General features: G+C 37.2%; 1 protein-coding gene across 3 annotated transcripts in view; it reads left to right on the forward strand.

Moving 5' to 3' along the window:
* Nucleotides 1–26120, forward strand: part of RAD50 (DNA repair-recombination protein (RAD50)) — a 134885-nt gene that overhangs the window by 44309 nt on the left and 64456 nt on the right. For all 3 annotated transcript variants that reach the window (XR_016083943.1, XM_088900808.1, XM_010275775.3), the window contains exons 13-16: nucleotides 9104–9231; nucleotides 14166–14280; nucleotides 14381–14510; nucleotides 14611–14820. Coding sequence is in view for 2 of the 3 variants with exons in the window: in XM_088900808.1 (XP_088756934.1) it covers nucleotides 9104–9231; nucleotides 14166–14280; nucleotides 14381–14510; nucleotides 14611–14820 (583 nt within the window). In the remaining variant the exon portion in view is untranslated. The remainder of the gene's footprint in view (nucleotides 1–9103; nucleotides 9232–14165; nucleotides 14281–14380; nucleotides 14511–14610; nucleotides 14821–26120) is intronic.

A 26120-nucleotide genomic window follows, 5' to 3' on the forward strand; every position in this document is an offset into this window, starting at 1 on the left:
AAGGCCTAAAGTGCTGGTATTGATGGAAATGACAATGCCCTAAGAATAGGAGACATGCTGGAAATATTGGAAATATCATATAGAAATATTGTAAAAATTATGGAAATGAGGTAAGCATTGTGAAACCCTTGGAAATATTTAATGATATTTTAAGAAGTGATAAAAAGAAGCATAAATGTGCACTTATATTATCGCGTTGTTATAAAATATCATATGAGAACAAGGAATATAAAGTAAATATGCGGAAGCATATGCTATTGGAGTTTCCTTTGGTATCTAAGAATCAAATCAATAATTCCATATTAAAAAATTAAAATTCAAGTACATATTTTGACAAAAAAATTGTGAATCCATAATGTTAGATTAACTTAAGAAGTATAAGATTATTTGTGTAACAAAAACTAATGGTAGATGATGTTCCAATGATAATATAAAATTCTGCAATTACATTCATATATTATTTAGTAGCCACCTTTATTAAAACATTCCTTTTATTTTTTTTAAATAACTATTTTTGAGCATTTATTTAATATTGCATGAATAATTTATGACTTGAGGGTGGCTGAGGAGGTGGCCAGTGAAGCATCTCCCTTGGAATTGTTTACAAGTGAAGGGTCATTAATTTGTTGGCCTGGATACCTCTTGTAATTAGATTCTTTTTGTATCTAATAAAGCTTGCGATCAATTTCTAGCTGTTTTCTAAAAACTGTCCCAGTTGTTTATCCAGATGGCTGGCTGTGTATGGTTGATTTAGCAATTTAACTAGGTTAGCCTGGTGAAATGATCAAAACCATTGAAAGCTTAGGACCTGGTCATTTGTCTGATTGACCAGTCAACCTCCTTTGTGAATGGTAGTTTCAAACCACTGGTTTCTAGAAAGGAGGTGGTGAAGGTGGATAGGGCCAATGACCTTGGCTTGGGGGTGGTGGTGGACCATGACTTGGTTACAATGTTTTTTTTTTTTTTTTTTTTTTTTTTTTTTTTTTTATATCAGCAACAATATTGGCCTTTTTCTTTATAAGTATTAATGTGCAAGCATATGATGTTTATGGAGTTTAAGTGAATGAGAATGGAGGTAGAGTCGGCAGGAGTGAGATTTCAGGTGATGAATGGTGGCTTTAGCGAGGTATATTGGGTTGGGACCTGGATGGTAGCTAATCCTAATGAGGAATTCCTGAGGGTGCTTAATGTCACAAGGGGAACAAGGGTGGGGAGAAGAAAGGGAAAGAGGGTTTTGAATATCTGTTAGGGATGTTTGTGTATGTGTTATTTTATTTATCTGTTAGAGTTGGGCTTGTATGTGGGTTTTATCCTTTTCAGCGGTTATCTGAAAGTGTGGTTTGTCGGATCTGGCACATCACCTTTTTTATTATTTTTTTTGGAGGGGGGGAGATACTGTGGATCGGTGATTGTTTGGCTGTATGTTTTCTGTTTAGTTTTGGTACAGAGGAGGAAAAGACCTATGTGGTGCTTATTTCTGTCTTCCCTGTAACGCTAATGGTGAGTCTTCCCATTATTAAGTTCCTGTCCTTTTGTTTTTCCAATTTGGGAATGGTTTCTTTCCTTATTTGGGTGTAGGTGGAATCCCCCACCAAACATAAAAAGCTTGTTAGATCCTACCTTTGTTAGCTGGCAGAAAAGAAGGGGCAAAATTTTATGGAGGTGTATAAGAGCTACCTTTGTTCTTCTTCTCTTTCATTCAGCATCAGTTAAGCTTCTCTTTCTGCCTTCTTGGACTATTGTATGGTTTTTCTTCCTGGACTGTTCTGATCAAGACAAGCAAACCTGTTCTTCCTGGATTGGGATGACATTCAGGTTAGTATCTTGATGATTTCTCTGAAGTGGCTGATCCATTTGATCTGAAACTCTGGATGTAGTGTCGCCCTAGGCCTCCATCCCTTAAATTTTAGTGAAGATCTGATCTGGTTTGCTAGGGTTACCTTCTCTTGTTCGGTTCATCTGTGAACCTTCCTCTTTTGGACCGTTAACACAATTTATACTTGTTTCTGGCCTGTTAGAGGTTATTTTCTCCATTTTATTTCTTACAATGACATTTGAAATTGGTGATGTGCTTCCTATGAAGTTTGATGGAGCCAACTATGCCTTATGCCAGTTCCATTAGTTCTATGTTGATGAAAAGGGTTTGTGGGGGCATATTGATGGAACCACCGCCATGCCTGAAGCAACTGGTGCAGAAGGGCTGCAGACTTGGAAGATTAATAATGCCCAGATTGCATCCTAGATCCTTAGCTTAGTCACTATAGATGTTGCTATCACTATGAGGGGTCTGTGGACAACCAAGGAAATATACGAATATCTGGAAAAGGTTTATCAGCAGTCTAACATCTCAAGACAATATTAGATTGAAACTGAGATAGTTTCTTACAGTCATGGTGAAAGGAAAGTTAGGAGTACTATGCTGGCTTTGTCAATCTTTGGACTGAATATGAGCTTATTCACATTGGAGAGATGTCTTCGGCTTGCTGTGTTAAGACACTGAAGGAACATTTCGATAGGAGGAAAGTAATGCATTTCTTGATGTATCTCTGTCTTGGATATGAGAAATAAGATCGAACATTCTATGTAGAGACACTTAACCAACTCTTGATACTATTCTTGGTGAATTGGTTAGAGAAGAAACCGGGATAATCACTTAATCAGCAATGAATGTGAAGAGTGATGGAATAGAGATTGTGTTTGTTCATGTGGTATCCCATTGTAGGAAGAACACATGTACTTATTGCAAGAAATTTGGACATATCATCACTGAATGCCCCACATGACCACCTAAAGGAAATCCATGTGGTGGAAAGAAGAATCAACCCAAGGCTTATCAAACTTAAGTTGAAGGATTAGATGATGCTTCATCTTCTATAACTCAGATCAATAATGATACTACAAATGTTATGACTGAAGAGAAAATTCGACAATTGATGTCCTCAGCAATTTCCTTTCCTTTTCTGCTTTTGGCTTGTCTGGTAAGTGTACCTACCCTTGTGCCTCTCCTAATCATCTCTAGATCATAGATTCTGGTGCTTCCAATCATATGATAGGAGCCACTTTTGATCAGTCTTCTTACCCTCTCCCCTTTAATTAACACATTGTCACAACCAATGGTGAGAAACTTGATATTGTAGGTTGTAATGATGTTACCTTGTCCACTTCTTGCTCTTCCCCCTTAAGGTTGTCTCAAACTTTATTTGTTCTTAGACTTATTACCAATTTAATATTTGTTGGTCAACTTGTTGAACATGGTCATTTTGTCACCTTCTCACATGATGGTTGCCTAATAAAGGACTAGTACACTGGGGAGGTGAAGGGGAAGGGGCATATATTGGGGTGGTTATTCGCTCTAGAAATTGAGAAGAAGCTAGCATCTCCTGCAATTTGTTCCTCTTGTTTACTTTCTACTATTTTCTTGTCTTGTAATTATGATTGGAATATTTGACACCGTCGTTTAGGCCATCCTTTTGCAAAGAAACTTGTTTCACTTATTTCATTTGGATGTTTGCCTTTATCTGCTTTTGTTTCAAAGAATATTGATAAAACTTGCATGTCTTGTTGCTTGAGTAAAGGTCATGTTTTACCATTTCCTACTTCTACTCGTGTTACTGTACCGTTTCAGTTATTGCATAGTGATGTTTGGTCATCTACAGTGATTTCCTAAATGGGATTAAGATATTTTATAACCTTTATTGATGATCATACAGGTTATACATGGATATATTTTCTTCATAAGAAATCAGATGGTTTTGCTATGTTCAAGCTGTTTTATGCCAGGGTTGCCACATAGTTTAATGCCACCATTCATACTCTATGTTTAGACTCAGGGGGAGAGTACATTGATGGGGGAATTTCAAGCCTACTTGCAACATCATGGTATACCGTCCCAGAAGTCTTGTCCTTGCTGAACGAAAAAATGGCCCATATCATAAGTGTTGTTAGAACCCTTCTAGACTCTTATGCTCCAGCTACCTTTTGGGTGGAGGCTATCAGCACTTCTGTGCATCTTATTGATTTTCTTTCATCTTGGTAACTTGTCCCCACATCAGTCCCTTTTCAAAACTCCTTCCACTTATCTAGTCTCATGTATTCGGTTGTATCTATTTTTGTTCATCTTCCTCCACATGAGCGTACTAAGTTATTTGCTCAGTTTGCTTTATGTTTCTTCCTGGGATATAGCCCTGATCATAAAGGGTTCATATGTTATGATCCACAATCTCATCGGACTAGAATCCTCGGAATGTGATATTTCTTGAAAGTCTCATTTTTCAACACATCACCAATTTTTCTGCTCCTTTAGTATCTATTCTGCAATAATTTGAGCCTGTAGGTATTTTAGAAGCACCATCTCTTTCTTAGTCACTCATCAGAGTTATTTCAGAAAGTAGATAACACCATCTCTTTCTTAGTCACTCATCAGAGTTATTTCAGAAAGTAGATTACAACTTCAGCCCCAATGCTCCCAAGCTCTCCTCCTCTAGAGCATGGTACAACGTCTACCCCTATCCCTATAGGTATGCCATCCCCTCTTGTTGATATTGATATTCCTTTAACTGATGTTCCTACCTTACGTCATTCCACTAGTCTCTAGACCACCTAATCGTTATGGTGTTCCCTCAGACCATAGTTCTTTTTCTACAATGCTGTCCACTACAGATATTCCTAGGTCTTACCAGCAAGTCGTAGTTCACACTCATTGTAGAGATGCCGTTGGCATTGAGATAGCTGTTCTCCTTGAGAATGACACTTGGGAGTTAGTTCATCCTCCCAATGTTTCAATTATAGGAAGATGGTGGGTATATTTAGTTCAATTGAAGTCTGATGGCAGTTTGGACAGATACAAGGCTAGATTGGTTGCTTAGAGATTCAAGTAGGAATATGGGATTGACTATGAGGAGACATTTGCTTAAGTGGCCAAGATGACCATGGTCCTTCTCCTTCTGGTTGTTTTAGTATTGAAGAGTTGGGTTATTCACCAAATGGATGTAAAGAATGCTTTCTTGCATGGAGATTTGAAAGAGACAATGTACATGAAACATCCTCCTGGCTATTATAATGAGCCTCATCTTGTTTGCACACTTAAGAAATCTCTTTATGGCCTTAAACAGGCCCCTCATTCCTGGTTGAAAGGTTTCAATCTATTATCAACGATGTTGGGTTTATTCAAAGTTCTTTGGATTACTCCCTCTTTACCTTACAACGTTTTCAAGGTATTATTACCTTGTTGCTCTTATATGTTGATGACATTCTCATAACCAGAGATGATCAAGATAGTATACATCTTCTCAAACATATTCTTACTCAATCCTTTAAGATGAAAAATCTAGGACCAGTTACATATTTCTTGGGCTTGGAAGTTCATCACAACTCTAGTGACTATTTCCTTAATTAGTAGAAATATGCCACTGACCTGGTCAAGCTTTCTCATCTCAGAAACACTATGATTGGTGATACCCCACTGGAAGTTAATTTGAAGTTGAGTAACGATGATGGTCTTCTTTTAGAAGATGCCACTCTCTATCATCGGCTTGTTGGCTGTCTTATCTACTTCACAATGATGCACCCAAACATCTCTTTTGCAGTCTAGATTGTAAGCCAATTTGTCTTTGCTCCCCGTCAACCTCACATGACAGCTAAGCACTATATCATCAGATACATTTAGGGGACCGTTTCCTATGGTGTGTTCTTCCCATCTACCTCATCTCTTCAACTATCAGCTTATAATGTTGATTAGGGCCACTGAGCTGGTTGTCCAGATGCTAGGCGATCGACCATAGGGTGGGGATGTCCTTCTAATTTCTTGGACATGTTAGAAGCAACAAGCTGTCTCTAGGCCATCCATTAAAGCAGAATATAGAGCAATGTCCTCAGTAGGCAGTGAGGTTATTTGGATCTAGTCACTCCTACATGATCTTAGTCATAGTTTTCAAGGTGCCAATGCGAGGCTAGGTGGCCATGGGGCGCCCAGGTGCCTAGGTGGGCGCCTAGCCCTTGCTTAGGCGGTGGAATTTAAAAATAAGGCTTGCCAATGGATTTTTACCCCTTATGAACTAGTTTTTTGGTTTTATGTATTTTGTACTTACTTTAGTTTTTGTGTTTCTTGCAGTGTTGCTTCAAGTAGGCAAAACAATATATTAGAGTTGCAACTTACAAGTTAGAAGTTAGAACTTAAAAGAACTAAAGGGGGCGGAGCCCCTATTTTAGATTAACAAAACATAGGGAACAAATAGTAAAATAAAAGAAGAAAATGAAGAAGATAAGTAGGGGGCGGAGCCTCTGTTCTAGACCTAGAAAAGCTGGTGAAAAAATATTAAAATAAAAGAAGAAATATGAAGAAGAAAAGAAGGGGCATAGCCCCTGCTTCAAACAACAATGATGAGAACAAAAAAAGATGAAAAAATGCAACAGATTAAGAACAAAAGAAGGGGGCGACGCCCCTATTTCTAGACCTAGAAAAGCTGGTGAAAAGATACTACAATAAAAGAAGAATGAAAGAAGGTGCGAAGCCCTTGTTCCGCCCCTGTTTCAGACACCAATAATGAGAAAAAAATTGAAAACATGCAAGAAATTTAAGAACAAAAGAAGGGGGTGGAGACCTTGTTTTAGTCCAATAAAATGATTCAAAATGTTAGGCAGTGTATGCCCTTAGCTCCAACCATATTGATGTACAGATGCATTTATTGTAAATGAATAAAAGTATATTATTGTTTCATGTTGATATTGGTATGCTTTTTTGAAATTACCCTTTAAACTGGACACTTATGAGACTTGTGTTAGTTTAGAATGTTCTTAGTAGTTGGAGAGACTTGGGGAGTTTATCATGCCAAGGCTGACATTGATGTGTGCTACCAAAGAAGTTGGAGTAGCTTGTCTCAGTTGTTAGGGTTACACCCAAAGCACATGCAGTGTGTGTCTGGATGAAACACTGAACCCGAAGCATTTTCCAATTATGCCTTGGACTTTGGATATTGATGGGCAAAACTGGAAAGTTACACATAACCCCTAGACTTGATTATAGTACTGCACTGGGTGTTGATTGGTCTATTTTTGATATGCCAATTAGTGAGATCCATCAAGGGTCAAAACCTGGGTATGTTGGGGCAGTCTAAGAATTCATCTGAGTGGGTGGTAATAGTGATAGGATCGGCCCCTTTGTCGGGCAAAGTGAATGATAGGGCTTATACTCTCTCTGATGGCCGGTAGTGGATTTCAACTGTGTTTGAGATTTGTTTTTGCATAATATATTTATATGATATATTATGTTTTATGAAAAATGTTTGCAAAAGGTTTTAATTTCCGGGATCCATTCAAGCATAGAGTGTGACACTGTACCTTGCAGTCAGTGGAGAGGTCATTCCTTGTTGGGCAATGTTGTGATCATTATGGGCTGAGAGGTTAAGTGTAAAAGACCATTACAGGGCTGATTACCTGGTGGGCTTTATCTTATTTAAGTTCATTATCCTTGGATCTTCACAGGATGGCTGAATTCAATGATCATTTAGGTGTAAATGTTGGGTCCATATTGAGCCCATAGTGATGTGTTCAGGGGTTCATTGCATTTAGCAGTAAATTCGGCTAAGCCTTTTAATAGAGGCTGGGCCGAACCCATGTGGAGTTATGTGAGGTCATTGTAGGGTCCCATGCCATACAAATTAGGCCTAAGTTGGCCATGCAACATCTTGGGTTGTGGGCCTTTGAAGGAAATGGGCCTAAAGCCCATAATTAATAAGATTAAACTGCCACATGACAACTTAGCTCTAGGTCAAATCTGGGTTTGGAAATGGGTATGGTGCACCCATCCTTTTAAGAGGATAAAGCTTATCTCTTAATAGAGTCCAGATCCAAATTAGGTTTGGATAATCTCCTAATTTGATTAAGAGAGTGCTCCATAAGGAGATAAAAGAAGAACAGGGTGAATCCGATTAGGAGACCTCTCTCTCTTGTTCTCTTTTGTTCTCTTTTGTCTCCTAAGAAACCCTATCACGACCTAGGCTTTCAAGGATTGATAGAAATCAGTTTTCTTCTGATCTTTGCAAGAAAAATTTAGAGGAATTTCAGGTTCACCTTCCCTAGTTCGATCGAAGTAGTTGGGTTGCAGTTTTGCTGAAAACTGTGTTGCTGAATCAGCTTCACTTATACACTGCACCATTTTTAGTGGAGGCTGGTTTTAGGACTGATGTTATGCATCTTTGTTCTTCTTAATATAAAAGATTTTATTAAAAATAAAGAAAAAGTGAGGTCCCCCCTTCCTCTTCATCCTCCTCCCCTTCCTCCTCCTAACCCCCCTCCTCTTAAGGAGGCTTATGCCTCCTTGTGTTCGGGAGGCTTACGCCTCTTGCATTTTGAACTACGCCTCATGCCTCTAGGTAGTGGAACGCCTTGCGTCATGCCTCCACGTTTTAAAACATTGCTTTTTAGTGAATCTGGTTAGTTACTAAAAACATTATTTGTTTATTTCCTACTTAGCCCCTTGTGGTTCCTCCCTGGGGATTTTCTAAACCACAACAAAATGTGAAACTTATCATATTTCTAGTCAGATCACATTGAACAAGAACCATGAATTAAATTCATTCTACTTTATATCATTTATATTATGCTTGCCTTTATTTTTGTGCCAAATTTTATGATTTGTTTCAGAAATTTGCCTTGTGTGAAATCCAAGGTTCAAAACATCGATATGGGCTGATACGCCAGTAGGGGATCGAAGCTCGCCCACCTTTTTTTCTTTGAAACTGGTTCAGAGGGGTTGGTGTAAGGCTGGTCTACCCCATGAACCAGGTCACACCCCGATACGACCCCTGTAGGGGGCGTATCGTTAAGCCTCCGATACGATACTATATGCCTGATACGGGGCATATTGTATCGAAATTTTGAACGTTGGTGAAATCCTTTCTAATGTTCCTTCAAATCTCTTTTCTTGATGGGTCTTGGTTGATGCAACTTTATTTTATTTTTTCTTTTTGTTTCTGAATAAGATGTTCAGGAATGCCATTGGCTTCTGCAGTAATATGTGGTGCATTACGAAGGATGGTTTTACATTGTTTTTGATCCTCTGTCAGCTTTTCATTTTGTTCTTAGCATGAAAATGTTCCTGCTGCAGGTCCCTCAGAAAGGAATTCAATGATTTGAACTCAAAGTACATTGAAGCAGAAAAAGAAGTGAACGTGGTAGAGACAAAAATAGAAGATACTAACAATAATCTGTCAAAGCTTCAAAAAGAATTGGATGGTAATTACGTCCTTTCTTGATTAATAATCAGGTCCCTGAAATTTGATGTTTCTATTTCTATTTGGGTATAATAATTTTGAGAGGGCAGTTATCTCCTTATCAAATCATATGTAGTATGTTACTTAGTATTTTATGTCAGTTTCTGTGGTCAATGGATGCCCACTTGACTTCAACTGCTTTTTAATCTGCAAATTGGTCGAGGAGATCATACCTTACTTGAATATTGAATCTCACTTCGATGTATTAAAATCATCAGCTGTATGATATAGGATTTTATGCTTACCTCATACCAAGCTTTTTATGGTATGCTTACCATAGCCAGTCCACCCCTCCCAGATAGTTCGGGCCAAGATTGGGTAATAGCCTTTTTTATGTCATTTATGAATGCAATATATAGCTGCCAGATTACCCCCGTTTGTAGCCAGACAGCTGATCCAGCCAGCAAATGATCACCTTGAAATCAGATATTGTGCTTTGTGCACCAAAAATTATAAAGGAAACCCTATATGTGAAACCCTATTTGGGTAATGGCCTTTTCATGTCATTTATGAATGCAATGTATAACTGCCAGATTACCCCTATTTGTAGCCAGACAGCTGATTCAGCCAGCAAAAGATCACCTTGAAATCAGATATTGAGCACCGAAAAATATAAAGGAAGAAAACTAACTCATCAAAATATGACCTCTGGTTGTCCACTCTCCTGCAACTCGCAAGAAAGGAACAAAGAAATGGGCACTCAAATAAAACTTTATCAATCAAAACAAAACACCTTTACATCAATGAGCCACCTTAGAAGTGTTACATTCAATTATGAGTTCCTTCTTTCCTTTTCCATAAATATTCTTGAATTCCTTTTTTCGCATTTTTTGTAAGCTATAGCAGCTCTAGTACATCTCTACATGATTCTTCCCCATTGTTTTGGCCACACAAGGGTTGTTGAAGCAAACAAGCTTGGTACATCTACCAAAATATGGGACATATGTTGGAAATGTTGAGGGGAAATATTGTAAAAATTAGAGACATTGTGGAAATATTATGAAATATGTGGAAATATGCAATGATATTTTGTAAAATGATAAAAGAAGCATTAATACATATTTCTAGACTATTATCTTATTCCCAACCATTATATAAAGCTAAGAAACTAAGATCAGTAACAAATTAGTAAGTCACGATTTACTAATTTATTATGCATTTTGATGTTTTTACAAGGTTATCCGATATTTTCTTTTCTTATTTTTATTTCTGATTTATTTATTGCACACTAGTAAATAGAAATACATTTATTCTGATTTTTTAAATATTAGTTATAATACACTATGTTTTATTATAAATTTAATAAATTGATTCTCCTTTTTGTAGTATTAAGATTATGATAAATTCTGATTTCTTATAAAACTTAATGAATTTATTATGATTTTTAATACTAAATTTATAATAAATTATGATTTAGTATAAAATTTAATAAACATTTTCTGATTTTAATAAATATTTTAAAGATACTAACTAGTTAATATTTTATGCTTTATATTATAAAGTAATTCATTTATTCTTTTGTTTTTATTTTTTGTTAATTTTTTTTTTATAAATATTTTATTTGAAATGTTAAATAGGAATTATTAATGGAATAATTTATATTGTTATACTGTAATATATTAATATAGTATACTAATATATTTTTTTATTAATGTACATTAGTCGACATCTTGTCGACATTATAGGAAAAACTGCCTTTTTTCGTTTATTTGGATTGATTTGGTCGAAATTTCCGAAATATAGGAAATGTCGACCGAAATAATGTAATTTTTATATTACCATCCATTTTCATGTTGGTGGGCCTCAACATCGACATATGTCGGGTGACATTAGCGAAATGGCACTTTTATGCTTGCAAAACGTAGACCGTAGTCTAAATGTTTACTTGCTGGTGAGTTATGCAATTTGAGCCGAAACTGAGGAGAATACGAACGAAGTTGTCTGTTACTATATTTGCAACCTAAATTTGAAGTTCCAAAAACTTGCTTATTTTTCTTGATCTTGGTTTCTTCAGAATGGTATTTGATGGTTTACTTGATTATAGTTGTCAAGGTGTCTAGGCGATTCTAGCAACACTAGGGCGCCTAGTCACCTAGTTGCACAATAGAAATTTTATAATATGAAGAATAACTTTTTGCTAGTTCCTTGTATACCATTTAGCATGCCTACTAACTGAAAAAATAGCAAGTCTCTTTATTAAGAATATTAAATTTCCCCTAAAAATGTGACAAATCATCATATTTATAAGATAATAAGTTTTTAATATAGTGATTTCATTATTTGCAAAAGTAATACTACTATAATAAGTATTTAATAGTGCAATTTCATATGAATTAGCAACTAAAGAAGGTTATTAACTTTATAAAATAAAAATTGAAGATGGAAAGTAAAATAGAAAAAAAAAACAGGGATGGAGTTGCTATTCTATTTAATTGATAAGTGGGAGAGAGAATAGAAAAAAAGAAACCTTTCTAAGTGGTTGCATGTTCTAGGCCAATTTGTGTTGGAATAGGGTTAGAATCCATCAGATGGATGGTCAAACCATGCAAGATGGCTGGATGGAATTTCAAAAAATTTTCTAACCTTCTTGGGAATTGGTTTCCCGATAAATTGAAAATTGAAATTTCAGGATCGTTCTTGCATTGAACCGGACCAAAATTTAAACCAAAGAGAAGGGAGATTATACCTGATACGGTGACCACAAATTGTAGCTCCCAAGGTGGTGGTAGTTCACACTCAATATCAGTCATAAAACCAGCCTCCAATTGAAGATGGCGTAGTGTACAAAGAATCGATTCAGCAACACTTGATTTCAACAAATCTGCTATCCAGCTTGTTTGGATCGAGTGGGGAAATTGAGCCTGAAATTCTTCTTAGTTTTTCTTGCAAAAACAAAGAAGAGAACTGATCAAAATCAGTTCTTGAAAGCCTAGGTCATTCTAGGGTTTCTTGGGAGACAAGAGAGAAAAAGAGAGAACAAGAAAGCGAGGTGTTCAAGTCTAGTTCGCCCTCTTCTTCTTTTATCTCTTAATGGAGCACTCTCCTAATCTAATTAGGAGATTATCCAAATCTGAATTGGGTCTGGACTCTTTTAACCAAGGTTTTCGAACCGCTGTTGACCCAGACGGTCGGACTGTTCGGCCGGTTTATGGTAAAAAACCGTTGAAAAAGTCAACAACCTATTATTCGGATGGTCGAACCGTCGACCCATTGAGCAGTTTTTGACCTTTTTAATTTTTAATTATTTAATTTTTATTTTTTTAAATTTGTTTGTTAGAACGGGCCATCTGTTTAAACCGAATGGTCGAACCATCGACCCGGAAATTGGTGGCCAGAACGGTTCCGTTTCCAAGTCGTTTTTTAAAATGTTGCTTTTAACAATTAAACATTATCCTCTTGAGAGGATAAGTGCTTCATACCCAATACCAAACCCACATTTTACAGCTTAATTAATCTTATTAATATTGGGTCTTTGGCCATTTTCTTCAAAGGCTCATGACCCTAGGTGTTGCATGGACACATTAAGCTTGGTATTGTATGGTGTGGGACTCCACAAAGGTCTCTCTCAAGTCCATAGGTGCCCGGTCCCACCTCTGTAAGAGGTTAGGCCGAATTCACTGTTCAGAGTAGTGAACCCTTGAGCCAATTAGCATGGGCTTAGTTTGGGCCCAACATTTACACCTAAATGATCATTGGATTCACCCACCCTATGAAGACCTAGGGATAATGGACTTAATTGAGATAAAGCCCATCATGTAATCAGCCTTGTAATGGTCTCTTACACTTAATCCTCTTGGCCATGATGATAACAACATTGCTTGACAGGGAAGGACCTTTCCCTTGGCTACAAGGTGCAGTGTCACACTCTCTGCTTAGATGGATTTTGGGATTAAAACCTTTTGCAAACCTTTTTCATAAAATAGTAGTATATAATATATAAATACATTTTGCAAAAACATATTTCGAATACAGTTGAAATCCATTGCCGATAGTTTATGTTTCCATCAGAAAGAGTGTAAACCTTGATATTCACTTTGTCCGACTGAGGGGCCGATCCTATCACTATAATCACCCACTCAGGTGAATTTCCAAACTGCCCCAACATGCCCAGGTGTTGACCCTTGATGGATCTCACTGATTGGCACATCGAAGACAACCTAGTTCAACACCTAGTGTAGTACCATAATCAAGTTTGGGGTTCTGTGTAACTTTCTAGTTTTGCCCATCTATCTCCAAGGTCTAGGGCATAACTAGAAATCGGTCCGGGTGAAGTGTTTCTTCCAAACACTGCTTGTGCTTGGGGTCTAATCCTACCAGCTGAGACAAGCTGCTCCAACTGTTTGGTAGCATACCAGCCTTGGTAGGATAAATTGCCTGAATTGGAACAATTTAAGGGGTAATTCACAGAAAACATACCAATATTAACATGAAACAATAATGTACTTTATTCGTTTACAAATAAATGTTTATGTACATCAGTCTGATTGGAGCTAAGGGCATATACTGTCTAACACTTTGTTCCTTCGTTTTGTACATCTGTATGAGTTTCATTTGTCCAAATCTGTCCCTGAATATCCTCATATTCCTTATCGTATCAAGGTTGATTTTATGTTTCAGATCTTGTTAAAATCTTCAGTTTATATATCTGTTTCAGTACACATGCAAATTTGATTCTTTGTTCTTCTAGTCACTATGAGGTTTTATTTCACCTTGAGCAAATTTGAAATTTTAGAAAGAGAAAAGAATGTAAATAGCAAATTGAAACATACTTGTGGAAAGAGCTTTAGTGTACCCGTACATTATATCCCTATATTCTTGCAATTTTTTATATGTTTTGGTGGTTTAACTGCTCCAATAAGCTCATTTTTCTTCTGTGCTTGTCATTGTTTCTTGCAGCAAAGAAAAAATTCATTGATTCAAAACTCCAATCATTGATTAAGCAGTCTTTTGATATTGATTCTTTTCCTCAAGTCTTCGATGAGGCTAAGGAGAAAAGAGATGTCAAGAAAAGGTTTCTCATTGTCTGTGTTCAGAAAGTAGTGAGGTAGCTTAAGTACTATTCATGTATATATATAATTTCTCATATTACCTCTTTTGCTTATCAAATGCAGCAAGTACAACATTGCAGATGGTATGCGACAAATGTTTGATCCTTTTGAAAGAGTTGCACGTGCACACCATGTTTGTCCCTGCTGTGAGCGATCTTTCTCCCCTGAAGAGGAGGATGAGTTTGTTAAAAAGGTGAGTATGCGGGCGATGCATTACCTTGTATCTCACAGATCATGAACCTCTTCTATGCTGACTATGTACTGAAGATTTGATCTGCCTATGTATTTTGTAGCAAAGAGTAAAAGCAGCAAGTTCTGCAGAGCACATGAAGGTTTTGGCTGTTGAGTCTTCAAGTGCTGACTCACTTTTCCAGCAGTTGGACAAACTTTGTACTGTGTATGAGGAGTATGTTAAGCTTGGCAAGGATACAATTCCTATGGCAATGAAAAATTTGAAACAACTGAAGGAAGATCTAGATCAGAAGTCTCAGGCGCTTGATGATGTAATTTTCTCTTGTGGCTTCATATTGCTTATTTTACTGGTGTTTGCTTTTTTTTTTTTTTAATCAATTCATCATATTCTGTTTATTTTGTATCTTTTGGAACATTGCTGTGATCTTTCTCCTGTCTTGTCTTGCTGGATTTGGTGCTTATCTTGAACAATCTGTAACTTCTTCCTTGCTTTGAATGATGAATACCTAAATGCATCTTGTCTTCTCTGTAATGGTTTTCCTACTCACCTATGTGTGCATTTTGTCTGTGTTGAAAGTTTATCTTTTCAAATTAGTTATAAAAGAAATTGATCTAAATAATTATTCTATATGAAAAGTCAAGTAACAGCATTAAGTGTGGCTATTGATAATCATTTTAAGATGATACACAGCTTTTGGTTCTGGAAGAATGAACTGGCTTTGATTATGCACAATTGGTTGTTTTCTTCAGGTTGCTACTGTATTGGATAAATTAATGTTGTCAAACTTGGACCTGTTACAGAATCTTTTTTTTAACTAGGTCACCATTCTAAGTCAAATAAAAATGGCAACGAAAAGCCAATAGTTCAAGATTATATTTTAAAGCTGCTTTACATTAAAATAAGCTTAAAATAATAAATTGTTGAGATATGTATATTGTAGTGTGAGGGCTATTTTGCTACTTGTACATGTTCTAATGAGGGGTACTTTAGTCATTGTTTGAAACTCTTATATAAATGCTAATTATAGGGTCATGAGATAGAGTTGAGATTTTTTTTTTTGTTTTTTTCCAGAAAAGGTAAACTGTTAATGCATTAGTAATCAGAAGAAAGAGTACATTAATGATGTGCATCAAAAGTAAAACAGCAAATCTCTGTAGGAACTACACAGACAGAGATTGTTACTATACAAAAAAAATCCTTGTGCACACCAGCTTTAGCTAATCCATCAGCTATTGAGTGTAACTCGCTATGGATCCAACTAATATTTACATTCACACAGGCAGAGATCTATTACTCTACAAAAAAAAAAATCCTTGTGCACACCAGCTTTAGCTAATCCATCAGTTATTGAGTGTAACTCCCTATGGATCCAACTAATATTTACATCTATCAAATCCAATAATATCACTAGCCTCAGCCAAGTGGTGAGCCAGTCTCTTTGGACCATATTTCTTTTCCCCTAACCATTTTATGGCATTTGCAGAATCACCTTCTATTGTTATGAGAGATATGCTCAAATCTCTTGCAATTAGAAGCCCTGCTAGAGCAGGCAAAGCCTCAGCCTTTGTAGAGTAAGCAATCCAATTTTTTTCCACCAAAAACCCCGCAAATGTTTCCATTCCTTTCCCAGATTACACCTCTTATCCTCATCTTACCTGGATTGCCCATTGGCACTACCATCAAACTTTAATCTAATCTCCATCTCCTTGATTGTGGTTGTGGTATGGACCCGGGGGGAAGGTAAGCTCAACCACATTCCTTTGCAGGTCACTCACAGAGATTCCTTTAAATTTCGCAGAATTTAGCACCTGGATGTTGCACAAGTTGTATTGGTGATCTGTCTCCAGAGGATCGGGCTTTGTTTTCAAAGATAGGATTTCCTTTCTTCCCATACCCCCACATCATAGCATGTTCAACATTCCCCTGCCACTGCCAGAGAAAATCCATAATATGCTCAGGTAGTCAGGTGTAACCCAGCTATAACCAATAAGGTTGAGAAAATGGTGCCAAATTCTCCTTGTATTTGGGCAATGAAGGATGTGCTCAGCTGATTCTAAACTTCTCTATCTTCTTCCTATTTTCTCTTCTTCATTCTATTTCATCACATACTTCTGACTAGCATTTTCAACAAGATAAAATCAACAAAACTAGAAGGTAATCTCTCCAACTTGGATTGATCTCAAAGGTACTCCGGAAACTTCTATTCTAGTCCCAAGCGCCACTTTGAAACTCCCTCTATACCCCTTAATCTAAAACTCTCCAAGAACCTGCCCTGGGCCCCAAACATGCACTGTGATCTTGTCCAAAAACCTCCTCTAATTGGGCTGAATACTTGTTAACTAAACAACCAATCAACTCTCCATACAACCTGTGTATGGGATTAAAAAGAAATAAGGGAAGAAGGTAGGAACTCTGGCAGTCTGGCTCTGATACCAAGATGTAAATCCCACCTGCAAAAATCTGAAATAAAGTTGAAAAGAAGAAACAGTTTGAAGAAGATGGAAGAAAAGGGAAGGAATGAAGAGAGCCAATTGAATCTCTCTCCAGTCCCCCACTATTGTATTTTATTCTTTGATTGTAAAAAGAACACAGTTACATGAATACCCTTCGTAGGGAGGCCAGCACTAGAAACAATATAAAATGAAATAAAACAGGCCCATAACTAGGGCCCACTAAACGCAGATATAAAGCATAAACAGAAATACGTAAACAATAATGAACTATGGCCCATTTGGCCCATCATCTCTATAATATTATCTATCATTCATTCTATTGGCATCTCCTCTATTAGCCATTTTGGGTCTTGGTTGGTGATCTTCAGACTTCAGCCATTTGCAGAAAGAACATACATGGATGAATCCTAACATCCTGTGTGTAAGAAAGAACCAGCTGGTGTACTGCCACAGATCAAGATGCTAGCTGTAATATCTCTATTTTGATTGGAGAATTGGATTGTAGTATAACTGACAAGGTCAGATAATTCTGAGGCTTGGATAACACTGCCATAGATCAAGACCTCATCTGTAGGGCAGTGCCTCTGTTTTAGGAGAACTGGAAGGGTAATAGGACCAATGATCCAAAGCTTGGTTAATTTGGAGGCTCGCCATCGGTGATCAGTGGAAACCCTCTAACTACATGATCGTGGGTATAAATCAAATAATATAGATCTTGTGTTTGCAAATATGAACAAGTTCCCATCTGGTAACAAATGCAAGAATGGGTATAAGTGTATAAGTTGTTCTCATTGTTATCTCTTTCTCTCAAAAATTCAGCCAGAAAGTGTTTGATGAAAACCCTTTAGGATAGAATTCATAATTACATTCTCTTCACCGTGCACCAGCTTTCTGTCATTTGTTCTTTTATATGTTTTTGTGTAATTTCTGTTATGTATTTCCTGTGTTTTTATAATTTTTGTTATATTTTCCTGCAATTTCTATTATTTTTTTGTATTTTTTTTGTTTTTCTCTATGTTATGTTATACTTTTGTGTAATTTCTGTTATTTTTTTTGCAGTTTCTATGTTTTTTATAATTTATGTATTTTATTCCTACAATTATTATTTTTTTCATTTTCTATGTTTTGAATAATTTTTGTTATATTTTCCCGTAATCTATTTTTTTCTTTTTGCATTTTTGTAGTTTTTTAATTTCTGTGAGCAAAACTGAGAACAAGAGAGAGTAGATTCAGGGGTGTCAAGAGTCAAGAATGGTCGACCCCCACCCCAAAGAGCCCCTTTTATATTAAAAGATATGTACAATTACAAGAATACCCTTATATGGCTGAAAGATAAAAATAACAAATAAAATAATAAGAGTACTGTACAACAAGGACTATACTAATAATATACATCAAAATATATCTCCACACTCCCCCTCAAACTGATGCGTAGACATCAGCATCAGTTTGCCCATAAGAATGAGGTGTCGACTCTTAGTCATGGCCTTGGTGAAGATGTCGGCGATCTGCATGTGAGAGGGTACATAAGGAAGAGATATAGAGCCAGCAATGAAAAGGTCTCTAATAAAGTGACAGTCCACCTCGATATGTTTAGTCCTCCCATGGAAGATAGGATTAGATGCAATCTTGATAGCACTTGTATTGTCGGCATATAGAGGGATAGGAGTAGGAAGTTGAGTATGAAGATCCATGAAGAGAGACTTCAACCAAATAATCTCACTACAAGTAGAAGACATGGCTCTATACTCAGATTCAGTAGAAGACTTAGAGACAGTTTGTTGTTTCTTAGCATAATCTGCATTAGCATAAACTCTCAACTGTATGGGTGATGAGGAAGAGAAAAACAGTCCCTGAGAAGTTGTGTCTCTAACATAATGTATAATGCGATGAACAACAGTCATATGAGGTTGATGAGGGGTAGAAACAAACTGACTAACGACCTGAACAACATGTGAAATATTAGGCCAAGTCATAATGAGATAGATCAGAGACAAGCTGACAATACAAAGTAGCATCAGGAAGAACTAGGCCTTTAGGTTTAGACAACTTGACATTCGGCTCCAGAGGGCTATCAATGTGTTTCTCATCAGTAATTCCAGCTAGTTTGACGAGATCAAAGGCATATTTTTACTGACAAATGAAATACCCTCGACTACTACAATGGACTTCCAAACCCAAGAAATAAGTAAGAGGGCTCAAGTCCTTCATGTGAAAGGAGTTATGAAGTATGGACTTCAACTCACAAATGCCATCATAATCATCCCCAGTTAAAAGCATGTCATCTACATACAACAGTAAAATAGTAATACCATGGGGCCTTCTCCTAACAAAGAGAGAGTAATCAGAGGAACTCTGGTTATACCTAGCTGCAACAACATCTCGAAAGCGCTCAAAGAAAGCCCTGGGTGCCTATTTCATACCATATAGGGATTTCTTTAGGTGACAGACACGTGAAGAATCACTGCAATATCCAGGCGGAGGCTTCATGTAGACTGTCTCCTTCAGTTGACCATGAAGAAAAGAATTCTTCACGTCTAATTGGTAGATAGTCTAGGAATGAACAACAGATAAGGCTAGAAGAATGTGAACTGTGGTGATCTTAGCAACTGGGGTAAATGTTTCTTCATAATCAATCCCATATTCCTGACTATATCCTTGGGCAACTAACCAAGCCTTATATTGATCAATGGAACCATATGTTTTTAGTTTGATCGTGTAGCCCCAATGACTTCCAACAATAGAAGCATCTGGAGGAGTAGGTGCAAGATCCCAATTATCATTCTCATGGAGGGCTCGAATTTCGACATCCATGGCTTCTTTCCAATGAGGACTTCTAATGGCTTGCTGATAAGAACTAGGAATATCTGTGGAAGAAAGTACAACAGAAAAGGAGCTATGGCTTGAAGGAAAACCATAGCATTAAAGAGGTCGAGAAATACGAGTAGAACAATGAAGCGGAATAGGAGAACTACCATCTGAAGCAGAAGGATCTTGGGGTGAAATGTCACTTACAGGAGGTGCAGGAGGAGGATGCTCTGGACCGAGTGGAAGGGGGTTGTAGGCATATGATCTGAGACACGTGGCCGCTTGCAAGTGAAGACGAGAAGATCTTTCTCAGTAGAGGAAGTAGGAGTGTTATCTGAATGAAAGTCCTGCAAAACAGAGATAGAAGGAGCAGGCAATCTAGCAATTCCAACAAAGAAGGAAATATGTTCAAGAAACACAACATTCCGTGAAATCCGAATACGACGAATAGCAGGGTCATAACACAAGAATCCTTTGAGGTCAAGGCTATATCCCACAAAGGCACACATAGTAGACTGGGCAATTAATTTAGAACTTTCACGAACAGGAAGATGTACAAAACAAAGACAACCAAAAACATGAAGATTGGAGAAGTTTGGGGGATGACCAAAAAGTTTTTGGAAGGGAGAAGTGTTGCTAAGAACAAAAGAAGGAAGATAGTTGATCAAATACACAATTGTACTAGATGCTTCTACCCAAAATGAAGTCGGAGCGTGGGATTCTTGTAGTAATGTCCGCACAACACTGAGGATATGTCCATTCCTCCGTTCAACTACACCATTTTGTTGAGGAGTGTCTGGACAGTTGCGCTGAGATTGAATTCCATAACTCCTCAGGTAGGCCTGAAAGTTTTCGTCTCTATATTCTCCCCCTCAATCTGAACGGAGGACACACACATTACACTTGAAATGAGTTTGCACCATAGTATGGACTAATTTAAATGTCGCAAAAACCTCTGATTTGTGCCGTAGAAAATAAATCCAAGTGTATCTAGTACAATCATCTATAAACAATACAAAGTATTTGTATTCCAATTGTAAAGTAATAGAAGCAGACCAAACATCACTATATATTATCTCAAAAGGTTTAGTCGCATGCTCAGAAGTGTGAAGAAAAGGTAAAACATGAATTTTATTCAAGCAACAAGCAGTGTAAGAAACATCAAAAGTATGAACAGGAGGAATTTTATTCTTAATTAAACCAAAATCAAACAAAAACTTCAATTTTTGAGAATGCGGATGACCCAATCGTTTATGCCATAAATCCCAAACATTATTTCTATGACTCAACAGAGAATTAAACATAAAGGAACTAAAATAAGCCGATGATGCTCCTGATTGAGATTTCTCGAACTCCAGCGCAAACAGACGACCCAGCCTATGCCCCATCTCTTTCACCTTTCTGGTGTACCGGTCCTGTATCAAGCAACCACCATGAGAAAAGGTGAGAGCATTTCCTTCATCAACAAGTTGACCAACAGAAATCAGATTAGTAGTAAGGTTGGGTATTAAGAGGGTTTTTGAGAGAGGGAAGGACATAGTGGATGACAGTTTAAGGGATAAGTTATTACTACCAATAATGTCTAACTTTTCACCATTGGCAATAACAATGTGTTTATTGTGAGTTTCGTTAGACGGATTTGGTTGATTGAGATAGGCTCCGGTCATATGATTGGTGGCACTTGAATCTATAACGTAAGCATGTGAAGGAGAACAATATCTAGAGAACTTACCAGACAAGCCAATAGCAGAAAAAGCAAAGGATACCAATTGCCGAATCTTTTATTCATCCACAGATCCAATGGAATCACTTTTCACTGAAGAATCACCCTTAGTGGATACAATGTCAGTTGCCTGTCCATCTGTTACCTGCTGTGCCCGAGGTTGAGTCTTTTTCTGAGAATCCTTAGTTGGTCGGATTGGACAATCTGGAATGATGTGACCATGTTGCTTGCAATAGGTGCACACATTCTTTTTCTTACAGTGAGAGGCAATATGTCCTAAACCTTTACACTCATAACACTGGGTTTTGGAGAAGTCCTTGGAGGTTGACTTTTTACCTCCATGAGCAACAAAAGCTGTTTCAGCCCCAATTTCAGTCATCTTTCCATCAAATCCAGCTGCAGTGAGAAGCCTAGTCTCTTCCCTTAGTAACTCCCCTAAAACAGAATCCAGATCTGGAAGTGTTCCCCTACTCAGAATATTGGACCAGATTATCTCATATGGACAAGTTCGTATTCAGCCCACAAATCAATATGGACAAGTTCGTATTCAGCCCACAAATCAAGAAAACCTGAATAGTATTCTTGTATCTTTCTATCTCTTTGACAATAGGCAAATATCTCTGATTCTATTTGATACTTTCTAGACATATTGGACTGTCGATAAACTTTCTCCAGATATGAATACATTTCATAGGTTGTTTTCATTATCCTCATAGGTACAACAATATGAGAATCAATAGAACTAAGAATCTAGGAAACAATCTTGCCGTTATCTAGTTTCCATTGTTGTAAGGCTTTGACCTTAGTTGCAGTTGGTTTAGTGACAGTCCCATTCTGGTGTCCTTCCAAACCTTTCCCTTCAACATAAAAGTCAAAGTGGAATTTCCACATCCCATAATTTTGTCCATTCAGCTTCACAGAAATAATATCCCCTCTGTCTGAACTCTGAAGCCATTACAGCATAAAACAGCAAAAAAGGGTTCGGCAATAGTCCAAATACTAGTCTGAACAGCAATCTACTTCTGCCCAAGAGGAGGAAAGGGAAAACCAGTACTACAGCAATCCATAGAAGTCCAGAGAAGGGTCCGAACAACTTCAAACAAAAAAGATGTTGACAGTCCAAAAAAGGTAAGTTTCAGGACTGTTGAACCAAAGAGAGGACCAAAAACCCTTCAAAAAGGAGATGAAAAAGAGATCCAAGTGACTGGATGGCAAGAGGGGCCTAGGGCGGCACCAGATCTAGAGTTATAGGCTGATTGGATCAGCCGAAAGAGAGAAAAGTGTGAAGAACCAACCTGTCAGATGACTTTTTCATAAAAAAGGAGGGTTTTTGTACTGATTGAAACAGCCCTCAAGTAGATCCAGATCAGAATCCGAACAGTACTGATGGAAGCCTTGTAAAGCACTCTTCAATCTTGTGTAGAAACCAAAACTCCCAGGCTGATACAGATGACCTGCTCTGGTACCATGTGAGCAGAACTGAGAACAAGAGAGAGCAGATTCAGGGGTGTCAAGAATGGTCGACCCCCACCCCCAAAGAGCCCCTTTTATATTAAAAGATATGTGCAGTTACAAGAATGCCCCTTATAGGGCTGAAAGATAAAAAGAACAGATAAAATAATAAGAGTACTGCACAACAAGGACTATACTAATAATATACATCAAGATATATCTCCATAATTTCTGCATTTTTTATGTTTTAATGAATTACAAAAATTAATGGGTTGGCTGGGCTGGGTTGGGTCAAGGCAGGTTTTGGTTCAACCCAACCCATTATTTTTCTTTAAGTGGGTCATTAATGGGTTGGCAGGTTAAGCGGGTTGGTTTGAAACTCACCCCAAACCCGGATGGTAGCTGCTGGAGGGGAATTAAAAGTGGTAAATTTTCCGTAAAATCCTTTGTAAAATTCTGGATCAAAATCAGATAGAGAGACATCATGTGGGATGAGTGTGGGTCAGTCCAATTCCTCCTTGAGTGGAGGCTTTTGCTTGGCTGATGGAAATGGACAGCATGCTGCATTCTTGCACATGATCATTTGAAGAAAATTGGCTTCACCTTTGCAAATAGATTTGCATTATGCGAAAGTGATATTGAGAATGTTATGTATTTGATGGTTGACTGCATTTACACAACAAGTATGTGGTTGTTTTTCTTTCGTCTCTTAAGTGGCCAGTAGTGAATGGTAGCAAGAAAGCAAGTCATGTGGAGCTGTATTCCTTTTGCGGTTTGTTGAGAGGTGTAGAAAGAACGAAATAGAAGAATCTTTATGAACAAGAAGAAGTGGGTGGAAAGACTTTGTGCTGTCATTGGTTGATTCTTATGAAGTTCAACGGTCTCAAGAAGGAAAATTTTGGAGCTGATTTTTTGTCCTCATTGAACTTGTCTTAATTGGGTCGAAAGCATATGTATCTGAAGGCTGTTAGTTTCTGTTTGTATTGTTTGTTCCTTTCATTTGCTTTGTATTTTGGGTGATGCTTCATCACCCATTACCTTGTACCTTTTTTCATCTAATGATTCTTATTCTTTATTTATCTTGAAACAAAAACTCAACCCAAATCCAACCCACCCAATTGCCACTCCTACTGTTCATTAGGATACAACTGAAAAAGTCTTACAATCAAGAATATGAGAAGGCATGCTATTAATGAGATAAACAAAAGTAAGAACATCCCCCCAAAAATGAATTAGAACATTACTACTAAATATATGCTCCCTGCCACTCCAAAATGTCTTATATTTTTCTTTGCCATCCCATTTTGCTGAGTTGTATAAGGACATGAAGTCTGGTGAATAATCTTGTGTTTTGATAAATAAGTGGATAAACTCTTCTTGAGATATTCCTTAGCATTATTTGGAGGAAATATCTTAATCCGAGTGTCAAGTTGAGTATATATCATCTGACGGAATCTTTTCATCAATAAAGGGACTTCATCCTAGATTTCATTAAATACACCCATATAAGGTGAATAAATCATCAGCAAAGAGTAAGAAGCATTTATGTCCAGCCATACTAGGCACATGATAAGGTCCCCACACATCAGAATGAACCACCTCAAAAGGCAAAGCAAGTCTGTTGTTTTATTTTAAATAAATGAGTTTCTATGATGTTTAGCAAATTGACAACTTTTACATTGTAAGCTTGACATTCGGATTGAAGTGAACAAATGAATCAAATGAACTGAATGACGAATGACCCAAACAGACATGCAAAAAAAGAATTTTATTAACTGGCTCTAATGTGTAATTACTGCAACCAAAAGTCTTCCAGAAAAAAGCATCTAGAATATAGATCTCGTTCATTTCATGACGAGCTGTCAATGGGTTGGATCTACCCGATGGAACCGAACCAACTGAACCAATTATATCTGTTCTGGTTCAATGATTTTGTTCCAATTAATTATTAGGTTGAGATCGGTTCTTGACCAATTATATAGTTTATAATATTATAAATATCCATTGTTTTTTGTAATTTGTTATATTTTATATCTAAAAGAGTAAACTTCATAAACAATGTCAATACATAAGATAATTATGGTTAAAAATACATATTTGAAGTATTTTAGTTTCAGTTAAGGTTATATTATCGAAATGAAGTATTAAGTTGTTATTGTCATTGATAATTGTAGGTGCCATGAATAATTGGGTTTAATTGAGTCAGACCTGATTGTCCCAATTAATAATTGGTTTGTTTTTGTGTCCATATTATCCTGATTAATAGTTGGAATGGGACTGGTACACCCTGTCCCAAACCAGAAATGATCCATTGACAGTCCTAGCTTCATGGTCACTCTCAATCGTCCTCTTAGACTCCAGATCTTGAAAAACACAACCCTGAGGGAAATTGGTCACGGAGAAGTTTAGAGATTTGGTAAGACTACTAACCGACCAAAAATTAGTATTCAATTTAGGAACATGGCACACAAAAGATAGGGTCAAACTATCTGTAACCTTAATATTGCCCTTGCTAGAAATAGGGGCTAGGGAATCATCAGTAATAGATACTGTCTTTATTAAAACATAAAGAGTGGGAATGAAAAAGAAATGAAATACTATTCATGTAATCAGAAGCATCTGAATCTATAATCCATAGAATACCTTGGTTATTTGAAAGTTGAAACAGATGCATGGTTGGTACTGGCACAAGTATCCATATGGGCAATTGCCATAGTGCTGCTTCCCTCACCTCCAGATGTACCCCTAATAGTACTTACTCTCTAGATGAGTTTACAACTTGCCAGATTCTTTCAAATTCAGCCATGGCAGCTGCAAGAGTCTCAAAGTGATGTGAGGGTGGACTAGATGGTCTAGATGATTGTTCCTCTGCACTAGTTGTGGTAGCCACATTTGCGTTCTCCTTACTATTAATATTATTCCCTTTGAACCTAACTGGTTTGGTATTAGGATGTAGCTTCTAGTAAGAATCCTGTGTGTGCTTGGGTTTTTTGCAATAATCATAGATAAGCTCCTTATCATCCACTCAATTCACCGTAGACTGGGAACCTGGTTAGACTACTGTTGTCTATAACATGACCGTCCTACTCTCTTCACTATGCACCAAAGAATAGGCCTAAGATAGAGTAGTGTAGTTGTGAGACAGATATGCTGTTTGGTAATGTCATATTTTGG

Source organism: Nelumbo nucifera, chromosome 3 (assembly GCF_055504915.1).
Source record: "Nelumbo nucifera cultivar China Antique chromosome 3, China Antique-T2T, whole genome shotgun sequence".
NCBI lineage: Eukaryota > Viridiplantae > Streptophyta > Magnoliopsida > Proteales > Nelumbonaceae > Nelumbo > Nelumbo nucifera.